General features: G+C 39.8%; 1 protein-coding gene across 2 annotated transcripts in view; it reads left to right on the forward strand.

The window, feature by feature from the left end:
• Window positions 1–18,712, forward strand: part of dennd3.L (DENN/MADD domain containing 3 L homeolog) — a 99,149-nt gene extending 80,437 nt beyond the window's left edge. For both annotated transcript variants that reach the window (XM_041566660.1, XM_041566659.1), the window contains exons 10-23: window positions 78–174; window positions 640–743; window positions 1,478–1,650; window positions 4,952–5,473; window positions 5,808–6,064; window positions 6,414–6,584; window positions 8,045–8,174; window positions 9,048–9,155; window positions 10,836–10,969; window positions 11,488–11,648; window positions 12,500–12,633; window positions 13,807–13,925; window positions 14,023–14,160; window positions 18,193–18,712. In XM_041566660.1, the coding sequence (XP_041422594.1) occupies window positions 78–174; window positions 640–743; window positions 1,478–1,650; window positions 4,952–5,473; window positions 5,808–6,064; window positions 6,414–6,584; window positions 8,045–8,174; window positions 9,048–9,155; window positions 10,836–10,969; window positions 11,488–11,648; window positions 12,500–12,633; window positions 13,807–13,925; window positions 14,023–14,160; window positions 18,193–18,420 (2,476 nt within the window). In that variant the 3' untranslated portion in view covers window positions 18,421–18,712. The remainder of the gene's footprint in view (window positions 1–77; window positions 175–639; window positions 744–1,477; window positions 1,651–4,951; window positions 5,474–5,807; window positions 6,065–6,413; window positions 6,585–8,044; window positions 8,175–9,047; window positions 9,156–10,835; window positions 10,970–11,487; window positions 11,649–12,499; window positions 12,634–13,806; window positions 13,926–14,022; window positions 14,161–18,192) is intronic.
• Window positions 18,713–19,944: the final 1,232 nt, after the last annotated feature.

A 19,944-nucleotide genomic window follows, 5' to 3' on the forward strand; every position in this document is an offset into this window, starting at 1 on the left:
GTCCTTTATGTTCAAGCTTCCTTCTCTTTTTCTCCTTCAGTATTTTGTTGTTTATTCCATTTCTCTGACTTTAACAGGGATGTGAAAGCCCATCTCAATTTTGAACACCGAGTATTTAACAGTGAGGAATTCCTGAAATCCAGAACAGTAGGAGACCAGCCATTTTATAAAAAGGTATGGGGAATGCAGAGAGGAAGTAACTTATTTATTGGAACACTTATATCTGAATGGGTCTATTGCTGCATCTTTTTCTTTGTCCCACGACATATCCTGACCCCTTATTACAGCCTACAGGTATCCTGTAGACCGATTTACAACTGCAGTTTGTAGCCAGAGCAGAGCAGGCAGACAACTTTTTGCAGCACTTAAAACACAATTTTTAATTGTGTTTACAGACTACTACTGACTCTAGTATGGACAGTCTGTTTCCACCATAACATGTATGTGCATGTTCTATTCAGCGGACACATGTCTTTCTTGGTGCAGAAGGCTGCTCTAGCAATGCCTGTGATTGGGAATAGGGTATTTCTCTGCATAAAATAAATGTGATTGCTGTGACATAATTGGGGAATTTGAAAGGTTAATTACTTGTCATTTTCTGTACTTACTCAGCATGCAAATATATATATTTTTTTGTAGGTCTTAGACACATACATGTTCCATTCATTTTTAAAAGCTCGTCTGAATAAAAGAATGGATGCTTTCTGCCAGATGGAGTGGAACACCTCTTCTGAAACAAATGGGTAACACTGTCATATTTCATTTACTAAACTATCTGTTTCCGGGCTTTATGGGTTTAGACTCCCCTTTCAGATCTAAAATGTGGTCATGGATCCCAATAGCATTTATTATAAGACTCACATTAAGGTTGGGCTTCCTGGACTATCTAGGACAAGATGTTTTTAATTTAGACCATGTCACTTGAAATATGTTAAAAGCGTCTTACTTTGCAAAAGATGTGGATTCTGTGGCCATAGGATCTATAGCAGTGATCCCCCAACCAGTAGCTCGTGAGCAACATGTTGGTCCCCAAACCCTTGGATGTTGCTCCCAGTGTCCTCAAAGTAGGAGCTTATTTTTTAATTTCTGGCTTGGAGGCAAGTTTTGGTTGCATAAAACCAGATGTACTGCCAAACAGAGATTCCTGTAGGCTGCCAGTCCACATAGGGACTACCAATAGCCAATCACAGCCCTTATTTGGCACCATCCAGGAACATTTTTCATGCTTGTGTTGCTCCCCAACTCTTTTTACATCTGAATGTTGTTCACTGGTGAAAACGGTTGGGGATCCCTGACTTATAGTATATCCCATACATGCTTATGTCAGCACCTTGCTGGATGAGGATGCAATCCAAGGCCACCAGGACTGATATCCATTTTAGCAAAAATTGCAAACTAATTATTCAAATCTAAAGTCTTTATTAGTGTTTTTTTTTTTATCTTCAGCACAATGTCAGTTTATTGTTTATTTCCTTAGACGATTTAGTATGCTGTTTGACAGCCCAAGAAGGGCCACCACAAAAATGAGACGCTTTCGCCCAGAGCACATGTTCAGTAAGAAGCTTGTCATAAGTATGCCGAATCTGCTAGAAGCTAAGGAGACTGAGGTTCCCAGGCAGTGGTCTCTCAGGAAGCCAGACCCTACTAATGGTAAGGATGATTGTTTATCTTGAAATGTGTCTATAGAGGAAGCATGTACACTTCTATCTATGCTAGCAGTTGAAGTCCAACAAAACATTGCTGTTCCCAGTATACCAGTAAATAAACCTTCTATAAACATCTGGACTTAATTACAAAAACAAATGCAAAGTCCAAAACTGCATACAAAAGTATTTATGTCCCCACAAATTCTCTCTACCTTCATCAAAACTCTGGTTCATAATAACGTATAGGTTGCACAGATGTAGAAGGGCCCTGAAATTTATTATATAACAGGAGGTGTTGAGGTGGCCAGACACTGGGCGATAAAAGCTGCCAAGTGTATGGGGCCTTCCGACAGGCTTGCCTGACCGATATCTAGCCAAAAATTGACTTCTTATAATCCTGGCATAATGATCCAACCATTGGGCTCTAGGGCCCAAGATTGGATTAGCCCAATATCGCCCACTCAAGGTGGACACATCTGGGCAAGATCTGCACATGTACTGCCCCTTACTTGCAAGGTTACCGTTACCGTTTCACTGTATGGTGGGGATTCAAATTCCAGTTACACGTTCAGGATCTTATCTGTAGTTTCAAGAGGCACAAATCAGTATTAATTTACATTTTATCTAGACTGCTACTACTTATCTCCAGTACTACTGCCTGACACTCCTGTGACTGATTAGCGACGAGAGTGAAAGAGATAAGTAAACGAAGAGCTAGGGTACAAAAAACACTTCCTCTGAACATTTTAAATACATAACTAGGATTATAATGAAATACTAATGCACAGGAAATGGCATAGATGTAGCTCACTTTATATGCTATTAAAAACAAAGGGTCTGGGAATAATGCATTGCAGACATATAAAAAAAATCTGTGACTTTCATGGCAAACTTGTGTGGCTGCATTTTTCTTTTGAAAATGACTGAACTTTAACAATACTGCTGTGTCATAAATAGCAGAAATATCTGTTCTGCATGACTTGAAATACAAACATATTGGTATGAAACAGGAAAAAGAACACATTCCTCATTAAAACAAATGCATATATAAATAGGGGCATGAGTACCCTGTACCAGGTATTAAGTGAACAATTCAACGTAAAAATAAAAACTGGGTAGGTAGATAGGCTGTGCAAAATAAAAAATGTATCTAATACAGTTAGTTAGCCAAAAATGTAATGTATAAAGGCTGCAGTGACTGGATGTGTAACATAATAGCCAGAACACTACTTCCTGCTTTTCAGCTCTCTAACTCTGTGTTAGTCAGTGACTATAAGGGGGGCCACAAGGGACATAATTGATCATTAGCATTCAGCTCAGATTCAAAAGCAACAGCTATGACCCATGTGCCCCCCCCACACCTCAAATCACTGATTCGTTACTGCCTGGTAACCAATCAGTGGAAAGCAAGAGAGCTGAAAAGCAGGAAGTAGTGTTCTGGCTATTATGTTACACATCCACTCACTCCAGCATTTATACATTACATTTTATCTAACTAACTGTATTGAAAACATCGGTTCAGTATACAGCTGAATCTTTCGTGAAGGATTTGGGGGTTCAGCCGAATCCAAAATAGTGGAATCGGTGCATCCCTACTGTTTACCCAGTTTTTATTTAAATACTGAACTATTCCTTTAAGCACCTGCACTAAATGTTTGATGCCTTGACATACATTTATAGATTTGGGCTACTAAAGTGCGAGCTTTATACTAGGTTGTATATGATGATAATAAAGATGTCTAATATACTTAAGGTAAATGCTGTACTGAGTATTATAAATGTTGTGCTATTTGGGTTTCTTCAGACGTTTCTCTCATAAGTCTCATAAGTAATCCAGTATCTATGCAAGTGCATGTATTTACAAAAACAGGGGTTATTAGTTACAAAGTTATGATCATAAAATTGGTAAGACCCCAAACCACATCATGGTAACCCCATATGGAGGTCCCTAACTATTTACGTCTGATCATAGTATTCTAAGGCTGGCACCTTCCTGCATGGTGGCATTTTTTGGGATTTGTCTCAGTCAGAGGGCTTAGTCCCCCCCCCCCCGCTATTAGCTTTTATAAGAGAGAAATTGCCTAGACCACAGCATTGGTTCTACAGGCTTGATTCTCACTAGCTTGTGGCTTTTAAGAGAGAGAGAGAGACTACCCAAACCAACACCTATTTTTAAAGGCATGGGACCACCATTTAAAGGGACGGGTGTGGGGTGATACAACCACATGGAAGCTTGGCCTGCAGCATAACGGCTAGACTTCAGAAAGAATACTGTAACTCTGCTACAATGCAAAAAAGGTGTTTTGTGGGAGCACTCCAGGGCCAAGTAAAAATATATTTAAATACAATGGAAGTGCTACTGATCTGGCCAAATTAACTACAAACATAGAGAAAATGGGCAACCATGTTCAGGATAGGTGCAGTTTGGCATTGGCCAGGATGACTGTATAAATGACCTGTCTAGTGTGGAAGTGTTGCCCAGTGCTGGCCACATCAGACAGGGCAGGTCCAGCTGGAACATTTCTGGCCCAGTTATCACTACTAGTGAGAATGTAATTGATAAATCTCACAATGGGGCTTTGTTCCTTTAGATAAAACTCAAACTCTGTGACCTTAATGAATACGTGGATTTGTGTGCCTTGCCCCATCGGCCGGTGTATGAATCTCTTTATTCAGAATGCCAAGCATTCTTCAGTTTACTTATTCAGGGCTTGCGTGGTGTCCATCTCTATTCATGTAGGTATAATTTCAGCGAGCAATCTCCCTTATCACAGTAGCCAACGCAGTATATCTTTACTTTCCTCTTGTGATTTCCTTAAATAATAACTGTTGGAATGTGGAAGTGGAAGGAGACGAAAGACATTTAGCAGAATGTACAGTTGGGTTTAGTGTGTTTGTGGAAGTAATCTTCTGTAGTTGTGTAATAGGGATCTTCCCCAGATAATTGAAAGCACTAACTGACTCTCGTTTGCTATTCTGTGCACTGCTGTTCTGACTACATGTCCCCCCCGAAACAATGTTCCTGTAATCATCTCTCTTTTTCCAGCAAAGCTTTCCCACAATGCCCTGCATGTTCTGTAATTAACAGACCTGTAAAGAAGGAAAATTGTAGTAGTGTGTAAAGCATTGTGGGAAATTGAGTGTAGGGCTATGACTAATATTAGGCAGAACCAGCAGTGTAGGGAACATCCAAGAACAGACATTGCTCTGAATAGCTTTCAAGTCTAGATAAAAGCATTAGCATTTTATTTTGATGCTCCCGTGTCTTTTAAGTCTAATAACCGGCCTTTTACTTTCTCTTACAGGAGTAAAACCACAAACGAAACCTGTTTATACTTTCAAGCTGCCGGAAATAAATTTCCCACTTTTGGGTCGATGTGTGCAAACCTACTACACAGAGCTAAATAACTACCTCAACAGAGAAATTGCCTGCCTGCCCCCTGATAACTCTACACTGCTTGCCAGATATTATTACCTGCGTGGCCTGGTCTATTTAATGCAGGGAAAACCAGTGCATGCACTTTCTGACTTTCAGAGCTTGTATAAAACAGACATTCGAATCTTCCCGGTCGAGTTGGTGAAAAAGGTTGTATTGTCTTTACCGGCGTCCGATCGGCAGCAGGCAGAACGCAAGCCGGAACTCAAGAGACTGATTAGTCAGGTACTGGAGACGGAAAGGGAGGTGACCAAGATGGACGACCACGTGAAGAAGTTTTCATTGCCAAAAACACACATGCATCTGGACGATTTTGTGCGTCGCATTCAAGAATCAGGGATTGTCAAAGATGTTGATACAATTCACAGACTGTTCGATGCTTTAACTGTAGGTAAGAATAAACCTGATTTAATTGGTTTCGCTGAACAGCAGGTACAACCTGAGAGGAAAAGCAAGGGGAAATATTCAGAGTGTTAAAGAAAATAATATTGAAAGGCTCAGTATGACTTTTAATAACTTTCACTTTTACTGTGATAAATGTGAAAGATTTCGGCACACGCCACACACGATCCGAAAATCTTACGAATCCTCGATTCATACGATAGGATCTGTGTGTCTATGGCCAGCTTAAGACTCCATTAAAAAGTGCATTATTAGTAATATCTTCCTGTAAAGCTGTTGTTTTAGCTGAACTTACCTTTGCTAATAATCACTATGAATCTCAGGTCACCAGAAACAGATAGACCCAGAAATTTTCAGGGATTTCTACAATTACTGGAAGGAAACTGAAGCAGAAGCTGAAGAGAGCCTGCCTCCCCATGTAACAGAGAACCTGGATAAGAACGAGTGCGTCTACAAGCTGTCCAACTCCGTCAAGACCAACTTTGGGGTTGGGAAGATTGCGATGACTCAGAAGCGCCTGTTTCTCTTGCTTGAGGGAAGATCTGGCTTTGTTGAAATCGCTCCATTCCGAAACATAGAGGTGAGTGATACTTCCATAGTGTTCTCTCTTATAGTGGGATTCTAAGGATTTATCTTATTGTTTGGTATAGTTCAGTTGTAAATACGTATACAGGTATGGGATCCGTTATCCAGAAAATTCCAAATAACGGAAGGGCCGTCTCCCATAGACTCATCTCTTCCCAGCAGTTATATAGTCTTATTTAGTCAGGATAAGGGATATTTTCTCCAACACTCCTTTATTTTCTCCAACACTTCCAACAGAATGCGGTCTACTCCTACAGAATGCTGTATTCTCTCTTTTCATCTCTCCAACAGTGTTTTAAACGTATTGAAATGAGTATGGGTTTTGTTTCTTTCTTGCACTGTAGGAAGTTAAAATCACCACTGTAGCCTTCCTTGTGCTACGGATACCAACTCTTCGAATTAAAGCCACAACCAGAAAGGAGATATTTGAAGCCAACTTGAAAACAGAATGTGATCTGTGGCACCTAATGATCAAAGAGATGTGGGCTGGCAGGAAAATGGCCGACGACCACAAGGTATGAGTTATAGAGTTCTTAGGTCAGTTATTTCCTATTACATTTTTGGGAGCTGAATTTATAAACCAATGATGTCATATACAGAGATCTATGCAGATCTTGGGCATCACAGGGGCCATAAAAATCTCAGGTGGCGCGTCTGGCCTATACCAAGAACAAATATGCACATTACTCTATATAAATAAGGATGGAACCCCTTCATAGACATGTGCAATCACTGTGATTCCTTGTAGGACAATCAAGGGAATATTTCACTGCAGGGTTCCATTATGATTTTTGTCACAGGCCCGATGTCAGCCATTAGTCCACAATCTGCTTTAGATCAAAGGAAAACTGTTGTGGGAAAACATGTTTTTTTCAAAACACATCAGTTAATAGTGCTGCTCCAGCAGAATTCTGCACTGAAATCCATTTCTCAAAAGAGCAAACAGATTTTTTTTATATTCAATTTTGAAATCTGACATGGGGCTAGACATATTGTCAGTTTACTGCCTCCAGTCATGTGACTTGTGCCTGCACTTTAGGATGGAAATACTTTCTGGCAGGCTGTTATTACACCTATTAATGTAACTGAATGTGTCTCAGTGGGATTTTACTATTGAGTGCTGTTCTTATATCTACCAGGGAGCTGTTATCTTGTGTTAGGGAGCTGCTATCTGGTTACCTTCCCATTGTTCTTTTGTTTGGCTGCTGGAGGGGAAAGGGAGGGGGTGATATCACTCCAACTTGCAGTACAGCAGTAAAGAGTGACTGAAGTTTATCAGAGAACAAGTCACATGACTGGGGGCAGCTGGGAAACTGACAATATGTCTAGCCCCATGTCAGATTTCAAAATTGAATATAAAAAAATCTGTTTGCTCTTTTGAGAAATGGATTTCAGTGCATAATTCTGCTGGAACAGCACTATTAACTGATGTGTTTTGAAAAAAAACATGTTTTCCCATGACAGTATCCCTTTAAGATCAGGCTTTGGGAGAAAATAAGGAGGATTTTAATATTAACTTTAGGGTCAAATTAAATTGTCGAATTATCAGTCGAAACTGACGCGGGGGCCAAGTATTACGGCTGGAACTGACCTATGAGATCAGTGCATACATGTCCATCTTACCTCACTTGCTCCATCTCTGTTGTTTAAATATCGCTTGTAAATCTTGGTAAACACATAAATCTTCTGTATATAAAAATGTGTCTTTTAGTCCATTTCATAACATCACTGAGAAAAGGAACCGGCATGTCATGGAAGTTCATTAATCGTAACTGAGACTAGCAGAGATAAGGAAGTGTAGCTGAGACAGAGCAACCAAAACACTGAATGTAATTCATAAATGAATCAATAAATAAAACCGGCTAGTGTCGGAGAAAACACCCCCTTGCACTGTCATTGCTTCTGTATTACAAAATCAGTGGAATTGTTACAACTAGCTAATGACTGTTAAATGTTTTGCCTTTTTATTGGATAGGATCCACAGTACATCCAGGAGGCTCTGACGAATGTGCTGCTGATGGATGCAGTTGTTGGCTCGCTGCAGACCACAAAAGCCATTTATGCCGCTTCTAAACTCTCCCACTTTGATAAGATGAGGAACGAAGGTATTGGCTTTGCAACACATCCTCTTTCTCTGGAAATTATGAAATTTTCTTGCACTCTATGCAATTTATTTGTAACTGTTCGTGCCTCTTAGCCCACTGAAGTATTCACATGAGATAAGGAATACATCCGACCGATGGATCATCACCACAGACAAACATTCAGTTCATATTAGCACAAAAGACGGTTTAAGGTTATATAAATCCAAATAGAGATGCTGATTCATTCAGTATTCACTTTGATGAACCTTCATGCCACACAATGGGGAACATTTATTAACATGAGCCAAATTGCACAGCACCCATCAACCATTTCATTATTCTTGCAGTCGACTTATTTGCTGATTGATTGGTTGCTGTGGGTTACTTACCTGGGGTAAAATGAATGAGCAAAAATGTTTCTAAAATGCTTCTCGACATTAATAAAGCACTAACATTTTTAGACTTAAAATGTGATTTCAGAAAGCGGAAATGAAGATGGTTCCGCAGACCAGCGTTTTTAAAAATCCAAAGCTTTATTCATCCATTGGTAAAACAGGCACATTGCAGAACGTTGCTTGATGCATTTCGGACGAGTGCACCCTTAATCATCAGCATAATGATTATGATTAAGGGTGCATGCACCCTAAACGCATCAAGCAACGTTCTGCAATGTGCCTGTTTTACCAATGGATGAATAAAGCTTTGGATTTTTAAAAACGCTGGTGCGCGGAACCATCTTCTTTTCCGCTTTCTAAAATTATGCGGCTTTGGACGCCGAAAGATTCTAGCACCCAACCAGCTACAAGCCACAAGTCTACTCTAATTGATGCAGGCGGTGAGTCAGCAACACTTTCCTTTTCTCCCTTAAAATGTGATTTGTCTGTTTGCTCACAGTGCCCATGATGGTCCCAAAAACAACTGCTGAAACCCTAAAGCACAGAATTAACCCTTCCGTTGGTGAAACTGTCCCGCAGTCGGTTGATGTGCTGCTGTATACACCAGGTAATATGTCTCTTTATTGTTTTTGGAGCTAATGAACCCATTAACTTGCATGATAAGCATTCTTTACAAATACACTGTCGTTTTTACTCCTTTTCTGGGTCCTTTTATACATTTTTAAATGATAAGTGAATGTAAAATTGATGAGAGTGCTATTCTAAGAACGTTTGCAATGTACTAGGGATTCACCAAATCCACTATTTTGGATTCGGCCGAACCCCCGAATCCTTTGCGTAAGATCCGTCCGAATACCAATCTGAATCCTAATTTGCATTTGCAAATTAGGGGTGAGAAGGGGAAAACATTTTTTACTTCCTTGTCTGTGACAAAAAGTCACGTGATTTCCCTTCCCAAATTAGGATTCAGCTTTGGTTCGGCCGGGCAGAAGGATTCAGCTGAATCCGAATCTGAAAAGTTTCTTAGAACTGGCCATTCTATAACATACTAAAAGTAAACTGGAAGGTGAACCACCCCTTTAAGTAAATGCCTCATTATATCTATGGAAGGGGAGAGGGGAAGGCATTGCCATTGTACTAGTGATGCACCGAATTCACTATTTTGGATTTTTCCAAACCCCCGAATCCATTGCGAAAGATTCGGTCGCATACTGAACTTAATCCAAATCCTAATTTTCATATGCAAATTAGGGGTGGGAAGGAGAAAACATTTTTTACTTCCTTGTTTTGTGACAAAAAGTCACGCTATTTCCCTCCCCGCATATGCAAATTAGGATTCGGATTCAGTTTTGGCCAGGCAGAAGGTTTGGTGAAATTCTGCTGAACAAGGCTGAATCCTGGATTTGGTGCACTCCTAACATATACTGTTAATATGAATGAATTTTGTTACAACAGCGCCACCTGCTGGTCATTTTCCCACCAGTCTGACCAGCAAGTAGTCAAGGAAGTTGTCAGGAGAAAGGAAGAGGCTGCTCTGATGTTCTTCTGCTTAGTAAAGATTTGAGAAAGGTTTTTAATTATTTAAAAAAAAAAAAAACCACCGTAGCACCACAGTATTCTATGAGCAGTTTCAAGTGTAATCGCCATGTTTTTTCCCATGTTTTGTCCAATGGATTAAAACTGATGCAACTGAGCTTGCACTTCAATACAAATCCAACACAATTGTGTTGAAAATGTTCCGGTTGGTATCATTATTGCCATTAGAGTGCCAAGTGTGCTTGATTGGTATTGTGCAGGTCACTCTGGGTACCCACAGCGGCCTACTTAATAGGCGCAACAGCAAATGCGAGGCAGGCAGTGCTGCAACTATACACACACGTATCTATCTGTGTATGTGTGTGTATATATATAATACACAAAAGCCATGAATATATTGTAAATGATATCCTTGTAAACGGTGACTAATGATGTCATCAGTTATAAACGTTGAGTTCTGATGTCATTTCTGTCACATGACTCACTGAAATTTGTGTATTATAATAAATAAAGTACCCCCTGTTGCAAAATATGAGGATATAAGAAGTCACCTCGGCTTTCCATGACCTGTATAAAAACACTCAGCCTTCAACCTCGTGTTTTTATATGGTCATGGAACTCCTCTGTAACTTATAATATCCTTATAATTTACAAAAGGGGGTACTTTATTCACTATATATATCATTGTGGGTATGGGTTATAATGTAGCAGGGCACTGTAGTGTTGTACTCTAACAGGAATGGTTCTTCAGGCCAACTAGATGCTTCAGGAAGAGATGATACCTCCAAACTCTGGTGTGCTCTAGGGGAAGGAAAAGTGGTTGTCTTCAATGCTTCTACTTGGTCTGTCCAGCAACACAACGTTAAAGTAGGAAATTCTAAACTGGTAAGTACAAAGCTAATGCGCCATGTTAGCGTTAGTTTAAAGAGCTACTGACACCAGAAATTAAACTCATTTTTACATTTATCATAATATTGCCTTTGAAAGCAACTTATAACTTGAAGTATTTACACAAAGCTTTTACATTACCCATCTGACTCCCCATGTTCCTGTATGAGGGGGCTGCCATATTTGTGCAGCAGGAGGCCGTTAGCATTAGAAACTCTCACTGACCGGCTGAGATGGGACAGTCGGGTTGACAAAACTGTCAGGTTTAGGAACTTCAACTAACAATTACTTACAAAAAGAGAACTATCAGCAAAAAACGATCAACATGACCTATAGGTAACTTTTAATGTACATTCATATTTTAAAAAGTAGTTTATTAGTGTCCGTATCACTTTAATTTAGCTGAAATCTTGTCATGCTAATAACAGCATCCTCCATAAGAAAATCTCTAGTTAATCTCTACAGCCCCCAGCGCATGTGCACCCCTTTCCTTATCACTGCATTTCCCTTTGCAGAAGTGCATGGTGGGAGTGGAGCAAAGTCAGGTTTGGATTGGATCGAGCGACTCTTCCATTTATATCATAAACACTCACAGTATGGTGTGTAACAAGCAGCTGACTGCCCACCGCTCAGAAGTAGTCGATATAATCACAGATGAGACCAGGACTCAGGGCAGGTAAGGCAGACGCATCACTGTTTAACAGTTGCACTTAAAGTGGACCTGTCACCCAGACACAAAAATCTGTGTAATAAAAGTCCTTTTCAAATTAAACATGAAATCCAATTTCTATTTTGTATTAATATAATTATAATAATTATATAATTAATATAGTGTAATTAAAGTTCATTTTGCTTGACTAATGTGATAAAACAGAATTTTGAATATTTTTTTTGGGTGATGGGTCCCCTTTAATGGAATTTTGTCCCCAAATACTAGGGGAATGATTTATTAAATCTCTAATTTATCTCAGTTTTTTATAAGTCGACCAAACTCACTTCCACAAATTGAACTCCTTTATCAATAATTTGTCTTGAAAAGAAAAAAAATTGGTAAAACAAAACTAAGCGTTGACTGGTATCGTACGTTTGACGCCCTGAAAACTCAACCAATTCAAACTTGAATTTTTAGAGATTTATTATACCCCAAAGCTGCTAAAAATACTCCATCTCAAACCTGTTGAGGTCATGTAGAAGTCAATGGCAGATGTCCCTGAAGTTGTTTCTTGACATCGTGATCTGCGCTGGATCCGATTAAAGCCGAGTTTTCGAAGTGACAATTCGATAAAGTTGAGTTTTCAGAGCATCAATTGTACTATTCGAATAGACGCAGACGTTTGTTGAGATGTTCTTTTTCTCCGACTTTTTCAAGAAGAATTATTGATAAATGAGTTCAATCCGTGGATAGGAGTTTGGTTGACTTTGTTTTAATTAAAAAAAATGAGATTAGAGTTTTAGAAAATAACCCCCTAACTATGATCATCCTTGATCTGTCTTACACTAATCATTCTGACTTTGTTGCATGGGAAGACTCTCCTACTCCTGCAGTGTGGATGGGAATATTTTGGCCTGGGACATCAGTACCCTGAAGCTACACCACAAATTCCAGCTGGCGAGCAACACAATCAACTCCATGAGGCTGTACAAGGATCTCCTCCTGTTTTGTAAGTTATTACATTACATTCACCATGTTGTACACACTTCTTCCCAGTCTTCTATTGGTTGGCAGTATTCCTTCCTGTTCCTTTGATCTCTTGAGGTTGTGAATCAGGGGGTGCTAAGGCAAAACAAGTGCAAATGGCATAGGGCTTTTGTACTTCCAGTAACCTTGCCCTAGCACCACTCTAGCTGTGATTAGTGCAAGGGCACAAGTATCCCCTGCACTCCTCTGAGCAGATGTATGTGCAGTAGCTTTGCACACTTCGTTATACCATACAATGTATGCGCCTGCCCAGAGAGGTACAGGGTAGAATTGGGAAATGGAAACAACATGGTGGCGTGGCACCCTAGAAGAAAGGCACACACTGGTCCAGGCTACAAAATTATCAAGTTTGCCTCACTAAGCAGTGTTTTAAAGGATAAGTACCGTAAACCTTTAAAATAAGTGAATGTAAAATTGATGAGGGTGCTATTTGAAGCACTTTTGCAATGTAGATTCATTATTCATTTATTTTTTAATTCCAGGATATTAAAGAATACATGTACTGTTACTATGAATGAATTTTGTTACAACAGCGCCACCTGCTGGTCATTTTCCCACCAGTCTGACCAGCAAGTAGTCAAGAAAGTTGTCAGGAGAAAGGAAGAGGCTGCTCCGATGTTCTTCTGCTTAGGAAAGATTTGAGAAGGGTTTCTAATTTTTTCCTAAGCAGAAGAACCTCAGAGCAGCCTCTTTCCTTCTCCTGACAACTTTCTTGACTACTTGCTGGTCAGACTGTTCAGAAAATGACCAGCAGGTCAAACAAAATTGTAACAAAATTCGTTCATATTAACATGGATCCTTTAATACATTGGAATTATAGAATAAATAATGAATGAATGTACATGGCAAAAGTGCTAATAATAGCACCATCATCAATTTTACATTCACCTATTTTTAAGGTTTACTTATCCTTTAACCTCAAGGTCTTCTTTAATAAATACAGATGTTGTTGATCAAGGGATAGGTCTAATTGCTGCTGGTATCCCCCCCCCACCCGTAAATAAGTCTCTGCTAAAATTGGAGTTTTCTCCTTCCTCTGGGAATTATTTGAAAAAATGTGGAAAATGATGAATCCATGTCTTTTATCGCTACCTTATTTGTATCTCTGTTAACTAACATCTTTTCATTCCTTCAGGCACGAGAGAGTGCATTCTTGTCACTAAAAAATCAGGAGTGGTATTCCAGAAGGTGGACATTGCTGAAAATCTCAGGAAATTGGGCTCGTCTTTTTCTGGCATACAGTTATTTTCAGAGGTGGGTAATGGACTCACTGTTTATTATTTGCTTTGCATGCACTCTGTTACTGATCCCACTGTCTCCTTCTTTGTATTTGACTTGTCCTCTCTTGTAGAAGGGTCAGCTGTGGGTGTCTTATGCTGCCAATAATGAAATATCCATCTTTGATATGAACAACTTATTCAAGCCTGCGCACAAGGTCATCCTCCAGGACTGTACTCAGATCACTTGTATGCTGAGAGTCAAACAGCAGGTAATGAGCCCAGCGCTTTCTGTAAAGTGTTTGCTAAATGATGCCACCCTCTCTTTTTAGTGTATTATCTTTCTTCTTTTGATTATAATATATTTATTGTACCAAGGGCTCACCATTTAAACCAGGGGTAGGCAACCTGAGGCTCCGGAGCCTCATGCGGCTCTTCATCCTGCTTGTTGCGGCTCGGTCTTGCAGCTCAGGTTGGCTATACAGCCCTCGCAGGGCTGTATAGATGTCCCAGGAGTGAGAGGCAAGTCAGAGTCGCAGCAAGATGATTCATCATGGTCCTTACCGTGGTCACAAACTCAAGACAATAGAGGGAAGATCAGCATTGAACTTCAGAAACAGAATTTACATTAAACAGATGAGAACACTAGCATTTAATAGGGCTATTCAGTGTTTAATTTATTTCAAAGTAGGCCTACACATACACACTGCACTTCTGTTTGTTGTATTCTGTTGTTGTAACAGTTAAAATTAAAAAAAGGTTAAAACTTTTAAAAGTTTATAATCTGTTTTATGTTTTGCGGCTCCAGACTATTTTTCTTTAGTGGAAGAGGGGGCAAAATGGCTCTTTTGATAGTAAAGGTTGCTGACCCCTGATTTAAACGTTGTGCTGCTTGTTAAGTAAGAGTATTGACTCTTTGTTGATTGAATACATTTTCCCTCTCTGTACTGCTGTGCAGGAGAATCCTCACCATCTCAGAAGCAGCCAAGAACTGTCAGATTATTGTTGCCATATTGCTAAATGTCCATTCAACTGTCTCATTATATTACAGTGACACCTAGTGGCAAATTGGGAAATGTTGAGCAGTACAAAGTCGTTCTGTAAAAATAAGTCAAATCAACTGGACTTTTCTTGAAGACGTTTTAACAGTCATCCAACTGGCTTTCTCAATTCAGAATAACTTGTAAATAAGATATTTGTGGAATAAATACCCTGGAATGTTGCTCCAATCAATATAACCTGTTTATCATAATCAGCAAGGATGTCATGAAGTTAGGTGTTGATTGTATTAGCATGATTGGAGATTTGAGATGTTATTAAAGGAGAACTAAACCCCCTTGCTAATAAAAATCCCTACCCTCCATAGTCCCTGCTCCCCCGGCACAGGTGTTCACACCAGTAAATGCCCCTAAGCAGGTAAAAAAAAACCCTCATTGCAGAATCAGAGTGGAGCTCAGGGGGGCCATCTTCAGCACTTTGGGAATCTTCAGAAAGTACGTGATGTATCGGCTTATGCGCAGTTGTAGCAATATACAGGCCCCAACAACTGCGCACGCCACGAAAGCCACATAAATTGCCGAAGGGACCCAAAGATTCCCAAAGAGCCATGAAAGATGGCGCCCGTGAGCTCTGCTGCGCTGACTCTGCAATGAGGGGTAATTACCAGCTTAGGGGCATTTATTTGTGTGGACACCTGTGCAGGGAGGGGGGACTATGGAGGGTAGGTGTTTTTATTAGAAAGGGGGTTTAGTTCTCCTTTAAACCTTCCAGGGAGAGGTGCCAAAACAGCATTGTATGTGGCAGACAATAAAGAATACAGAGTAGGCTCAGACACCAAACCTGGCTTCTAATAGAAAGACATGAAAAGATTTTCTTAACTCTGTGTTAACCTTTTAAAGGTTATCAATATATTATATATATTATATATATTGATATATATATCAATATATTTAAGACAGAGACATTTTGTGCATACAGCTACTGAAAATGCCTTACCCTTTAAACAAAACAGGGATTGTTTGTCCATATATTGCAAAATATTTAAGCTGAACAACTACGTCAAAGTCATCCCATATCTGGCCAGTCCTATGCTCAATTTTATCTGATTCATTAAGAATTCAATTGCTTCATTATACATTTTACAAAGGGACTAAGTTTTACCTGCAAGTTACTAGCTGCTTTCAAAATAAAACTCCCAAACTTGGCTGCCCTTTTATTAGCGGGATCACCTGACTATAGCTGGGAAGGGTGGGAGCTACACCACTAATTTAAAAATTCCTTGTTTGTTATAGTTAATAAAAACCCCTACCCTCCATAGTCTCCCCTCCCTGCTTCCCTGCGCACAGGTGTTAGCACCTGTAATTACCCCTCGTTGCAGAGTCAGCGGAGCTCACGGTCCATCTTCAGCGCTGCAGTAATCTTCAGTAATTAAGCGGCCTATCAGCGCTTGAGCAGTTGGAGAAGTCTTCCGCTTCATGATAAAGAAAGTGACGAATTAACAAATGGCCGGAAGAAGACCCGAAGATTACGGAATGCCGGAAGATGGCGCCCGTGAGCTCCGCTGCGCAGGGGATAGGGGTTTTTATTAGTTGGGAGGGGGGTTTGAATTCTCCTTTAAAGACTTGTTATATAGACCAGTTGGTTTCTGCCTATATTCACAGAGATGCAGTATGTGCTAAATGCCTTAGAAACAGAATCCGACAGCCAAAAAGAACCAGTGGGGCTGACCATTAAGTGCTTAATTCTTGCTATATTCTTTTATTACCTTTTCTGTCAATTAGGTTCTCCCTTTCCCAGTTCTAGCCATGTTTTACTGAACCTGATAATCCTCTGGAAATATTTAAATAATTCTGTTATTACATCTCTCTACTGCAATGAACTTATTCAGGTCTTGGACCCTTTGCTGATCGTCGGCTTCTTAATACCGTTAATCACCTTGGTTACCCTCCTGTGGGCAGTTTTTCTTTTATTAATCTCTCTCTCTCTCTCTCTCTCTCTCTCTGTAGACTGGGCCTTCAAAACCGAAACTAATATTCAGTACTCAAGGGGAAGGCTTTGCTAGTTTTTTCTGTTGTCCCTGAATTGCTTTTACAGATGCGTATTCTACATTTAAAGGATAAGTAAACCTTTAAAATAAGAGAATATAAATTTGATGAGGATGCTATGCTAAGCACTTTTGTCATTTACATACTTAGGAAAAAAATTACAAACCTCACATCTTTCCTAAGCAGAAGAACATCAGCCTCTTTCTTTCTCCTGACAACTTCCTTGACTACTTGCTGGTCAGACTGGTGGGAAACTGACCAGCAGGTGGCGCTGTTGGAACAAAATTCATTCACATTAAAGGGATACTGTCATGGGAAAACATGTTTTTTTCAAAACACATCAGTTAATAGTGCTGCTCCAGCAGAATTCTGCACTGAAATCCATTTCTCAAAAGAGCAAAAAAGATTTTTTTATATTCAATTTTGAAATCTGACATGGGGCTAGACATATTGTCAATTTCCCAGCTGCCCCAGTCATGTGACTTGTGCTCTGATAAACTTCAATCACTCTTTACTGCTGTACTGCAAGTTAGAGTGATATCACCCCCTCCCTTTCCCCCCAGCAGCCAAACAACAGAACAATGGGAAGGTAACCAGACAGCAGCTCCCTAACACAAGATAGCTGCCTGGTAGATCTAAGAACAGCACTCAATAGTAAAAACCCATGTCTCACTGAGACACATTCAGTTACATTGAGAAGGAAAAAACAGCAGCCTGCCAGAAAGCATTTCTCTCCTAAAGTGCAGGCACAAGTCACATGACCAGGGGCAGCTGGGAAATTGACAATATGTCTAGCCCCATGTCAGATTTCAAAATTGAATATAAAAAGATCTGTTTGCTCTTTTGAGAAATGGATTTCAGTGCAGAATTCTGATGGAGCAGCACTATTAATTGATTCATTTTGAAAAAAAAAAAATTTCCGCATGACAGTATCCCTTTAACAGTACATGTATCCCTTAATATCTTGGAATTAAAACAAAATAAATAATGAATGTACATTACAAAAGTGCTTAGAATACCGCTCTCGTCAATTTTTCATTCACTTATTTTAAAGGTTTACTTATCCTTTAAGCGCCCAAACCCTTCTTCATTCCTCTGGTTTCCTTCAGTCGCTTTGCACTGGTGTAACACTATCTGTATCTGTGTTTCAAGTCTGTCTCATGCAAAGAGACTTGGATATTTACTGTAATAATAATGTTTAGGATGTAAAGTGTAAGGCTTTTTAGGAACAAGTCTCATGCTGTTGTCATTTTCCCCTAGATCTGGGTTGGTAGCAGGGGGATCTCCCAAGGCAAACAGAAAGGAAAGATCTACGTCATTGATGCAGAGAAGAAGACGGTGGAGAAGGAACTGGTTGCCCATGTGGATATAGTGAAATCCCTCTGTTCAGCTGAGGACAGATATGTTCTGAGTGGCTCAGGAAAAGAAGATGGGAAAGTCGCTATCTGGAAAGTAGAGGATTTGTCTTTGATAACGTTTCAGATTTAAATTTGGCATTAGACATGACTGGTGAGGACTGTGCTGTGCCTTGTTCTGGATCAGACTACAAACTGATGAGCAGCTGTCGGATGGGAGGAACAGTCTTCAACACATGTAATATTGTCCCTGCTGGAAAAAGGGATTTACTGAACAAGATATCTGTTCCCTGTCACAGCATTATGTGCATTATCAGGATGTATCAAGTAGGAGCATGAATCTGAACCTCCACTATCCACAGCTCTGTGTCTGCTCGAGAACTTCATCTGCCTTCCAAAACAATTTTGTTTACTTTGTGATTTCAGTGGCCTGAGCAGTCGCATTTAGGCAAACACCTGTTATTTATGTAGAATCGGCGAATTCGAATTTTATTCCATTCTGAAAACAGATCATCTGCCTGAAGGAACCTGAGCTGGATGGTTCCACTCACACTTGGGGCAATCTCTGCTATAAACTGTGCTAGTCCGAAGGTAGGCCTCATATATACACACACACACACACACACACACACACACACACACACACACACACACACACACACACACACACACACACACACACACACACACACACACACACACACACACACACACACACACACACACACACACACACACACACACACACACACACACACACACACACACACACACAACACACACACACACACACACACACAACACACACCCGTGTGTGTGTATATATATATATATATATATATACATACACACAATGGTGTTAACCAAAAGATTCATATATCAAGTGGAAATGAAAGCACTCGGGAGCCATCAAATTGAAGCACGTTTTACTATAGATGTCCGTACCTATTGATCTATAGTAAAAACTTGCTTCAGTTTGATGGCTCCCGTGAGTGCTTTCATTTCCCATCTAAGATATAGGTATATATAGATATATAAATATAGATATATAGATGTATATAAAATGTTTCAATGTCCTCAATATATTGATAATGGGTTGAGTGCAGAGGATGTGTGTATATGTATATGTATGTGTGTGTATATATATATATATATATGTGTGTGTGTGTCCAAGTCCATGCTAAATTATGTCTGTGCATAAAAAATATTTTGTGTGTTTGTACATAGGGGCATATCATTAAGGGAATATTGCCAAGGGCTTTAAGGCTCTGCTTTAAGGTATTATAATTTAGGAGGTACATTCTGTTACACCAAAAAACTACCAAAAAAAAGGAATTTCTAAAAAGTGTTTGGTAGTTATTTTACTTTTTTTCTTCAAATACTGTGTATTTATGTGTTTTTTTGTGCTACCCAGCCTTGACAAATCTAAATATTTGGTGCATCAGTAAGAGCCATCTGTCCTCTTCATACCCCAGAAATTGCAGGTCTGTGTAGGCTTCATTATGCAGCCACCAAACAGGTCATTTAAAAGTCACAACTGGAACTGGATTTCTTTCCTTGGACATCAGTTGACCCAGAAAGCAGGCGAGGGTCTTACAGTTTAGCACCTGAAACCTACATAGGTGTTAATGAGGGTAGAGCACTCCTAATTACTACT

This window comes from Xenopus laevis, chromosome 6L, assembly GCF_017654675.1.
Source record: "Xenopus laevis strain J_2021 chromosome 6L, Xenopus_laevis_v10.1, whole genome shotgun sequence".
In the NCBI taxonomy this organism is placed as follows: Eukaryota; Metazoa; Chordata; class Amphibia; order Anura; family Pipidae; genus Xenopus; species Xenopus laevis.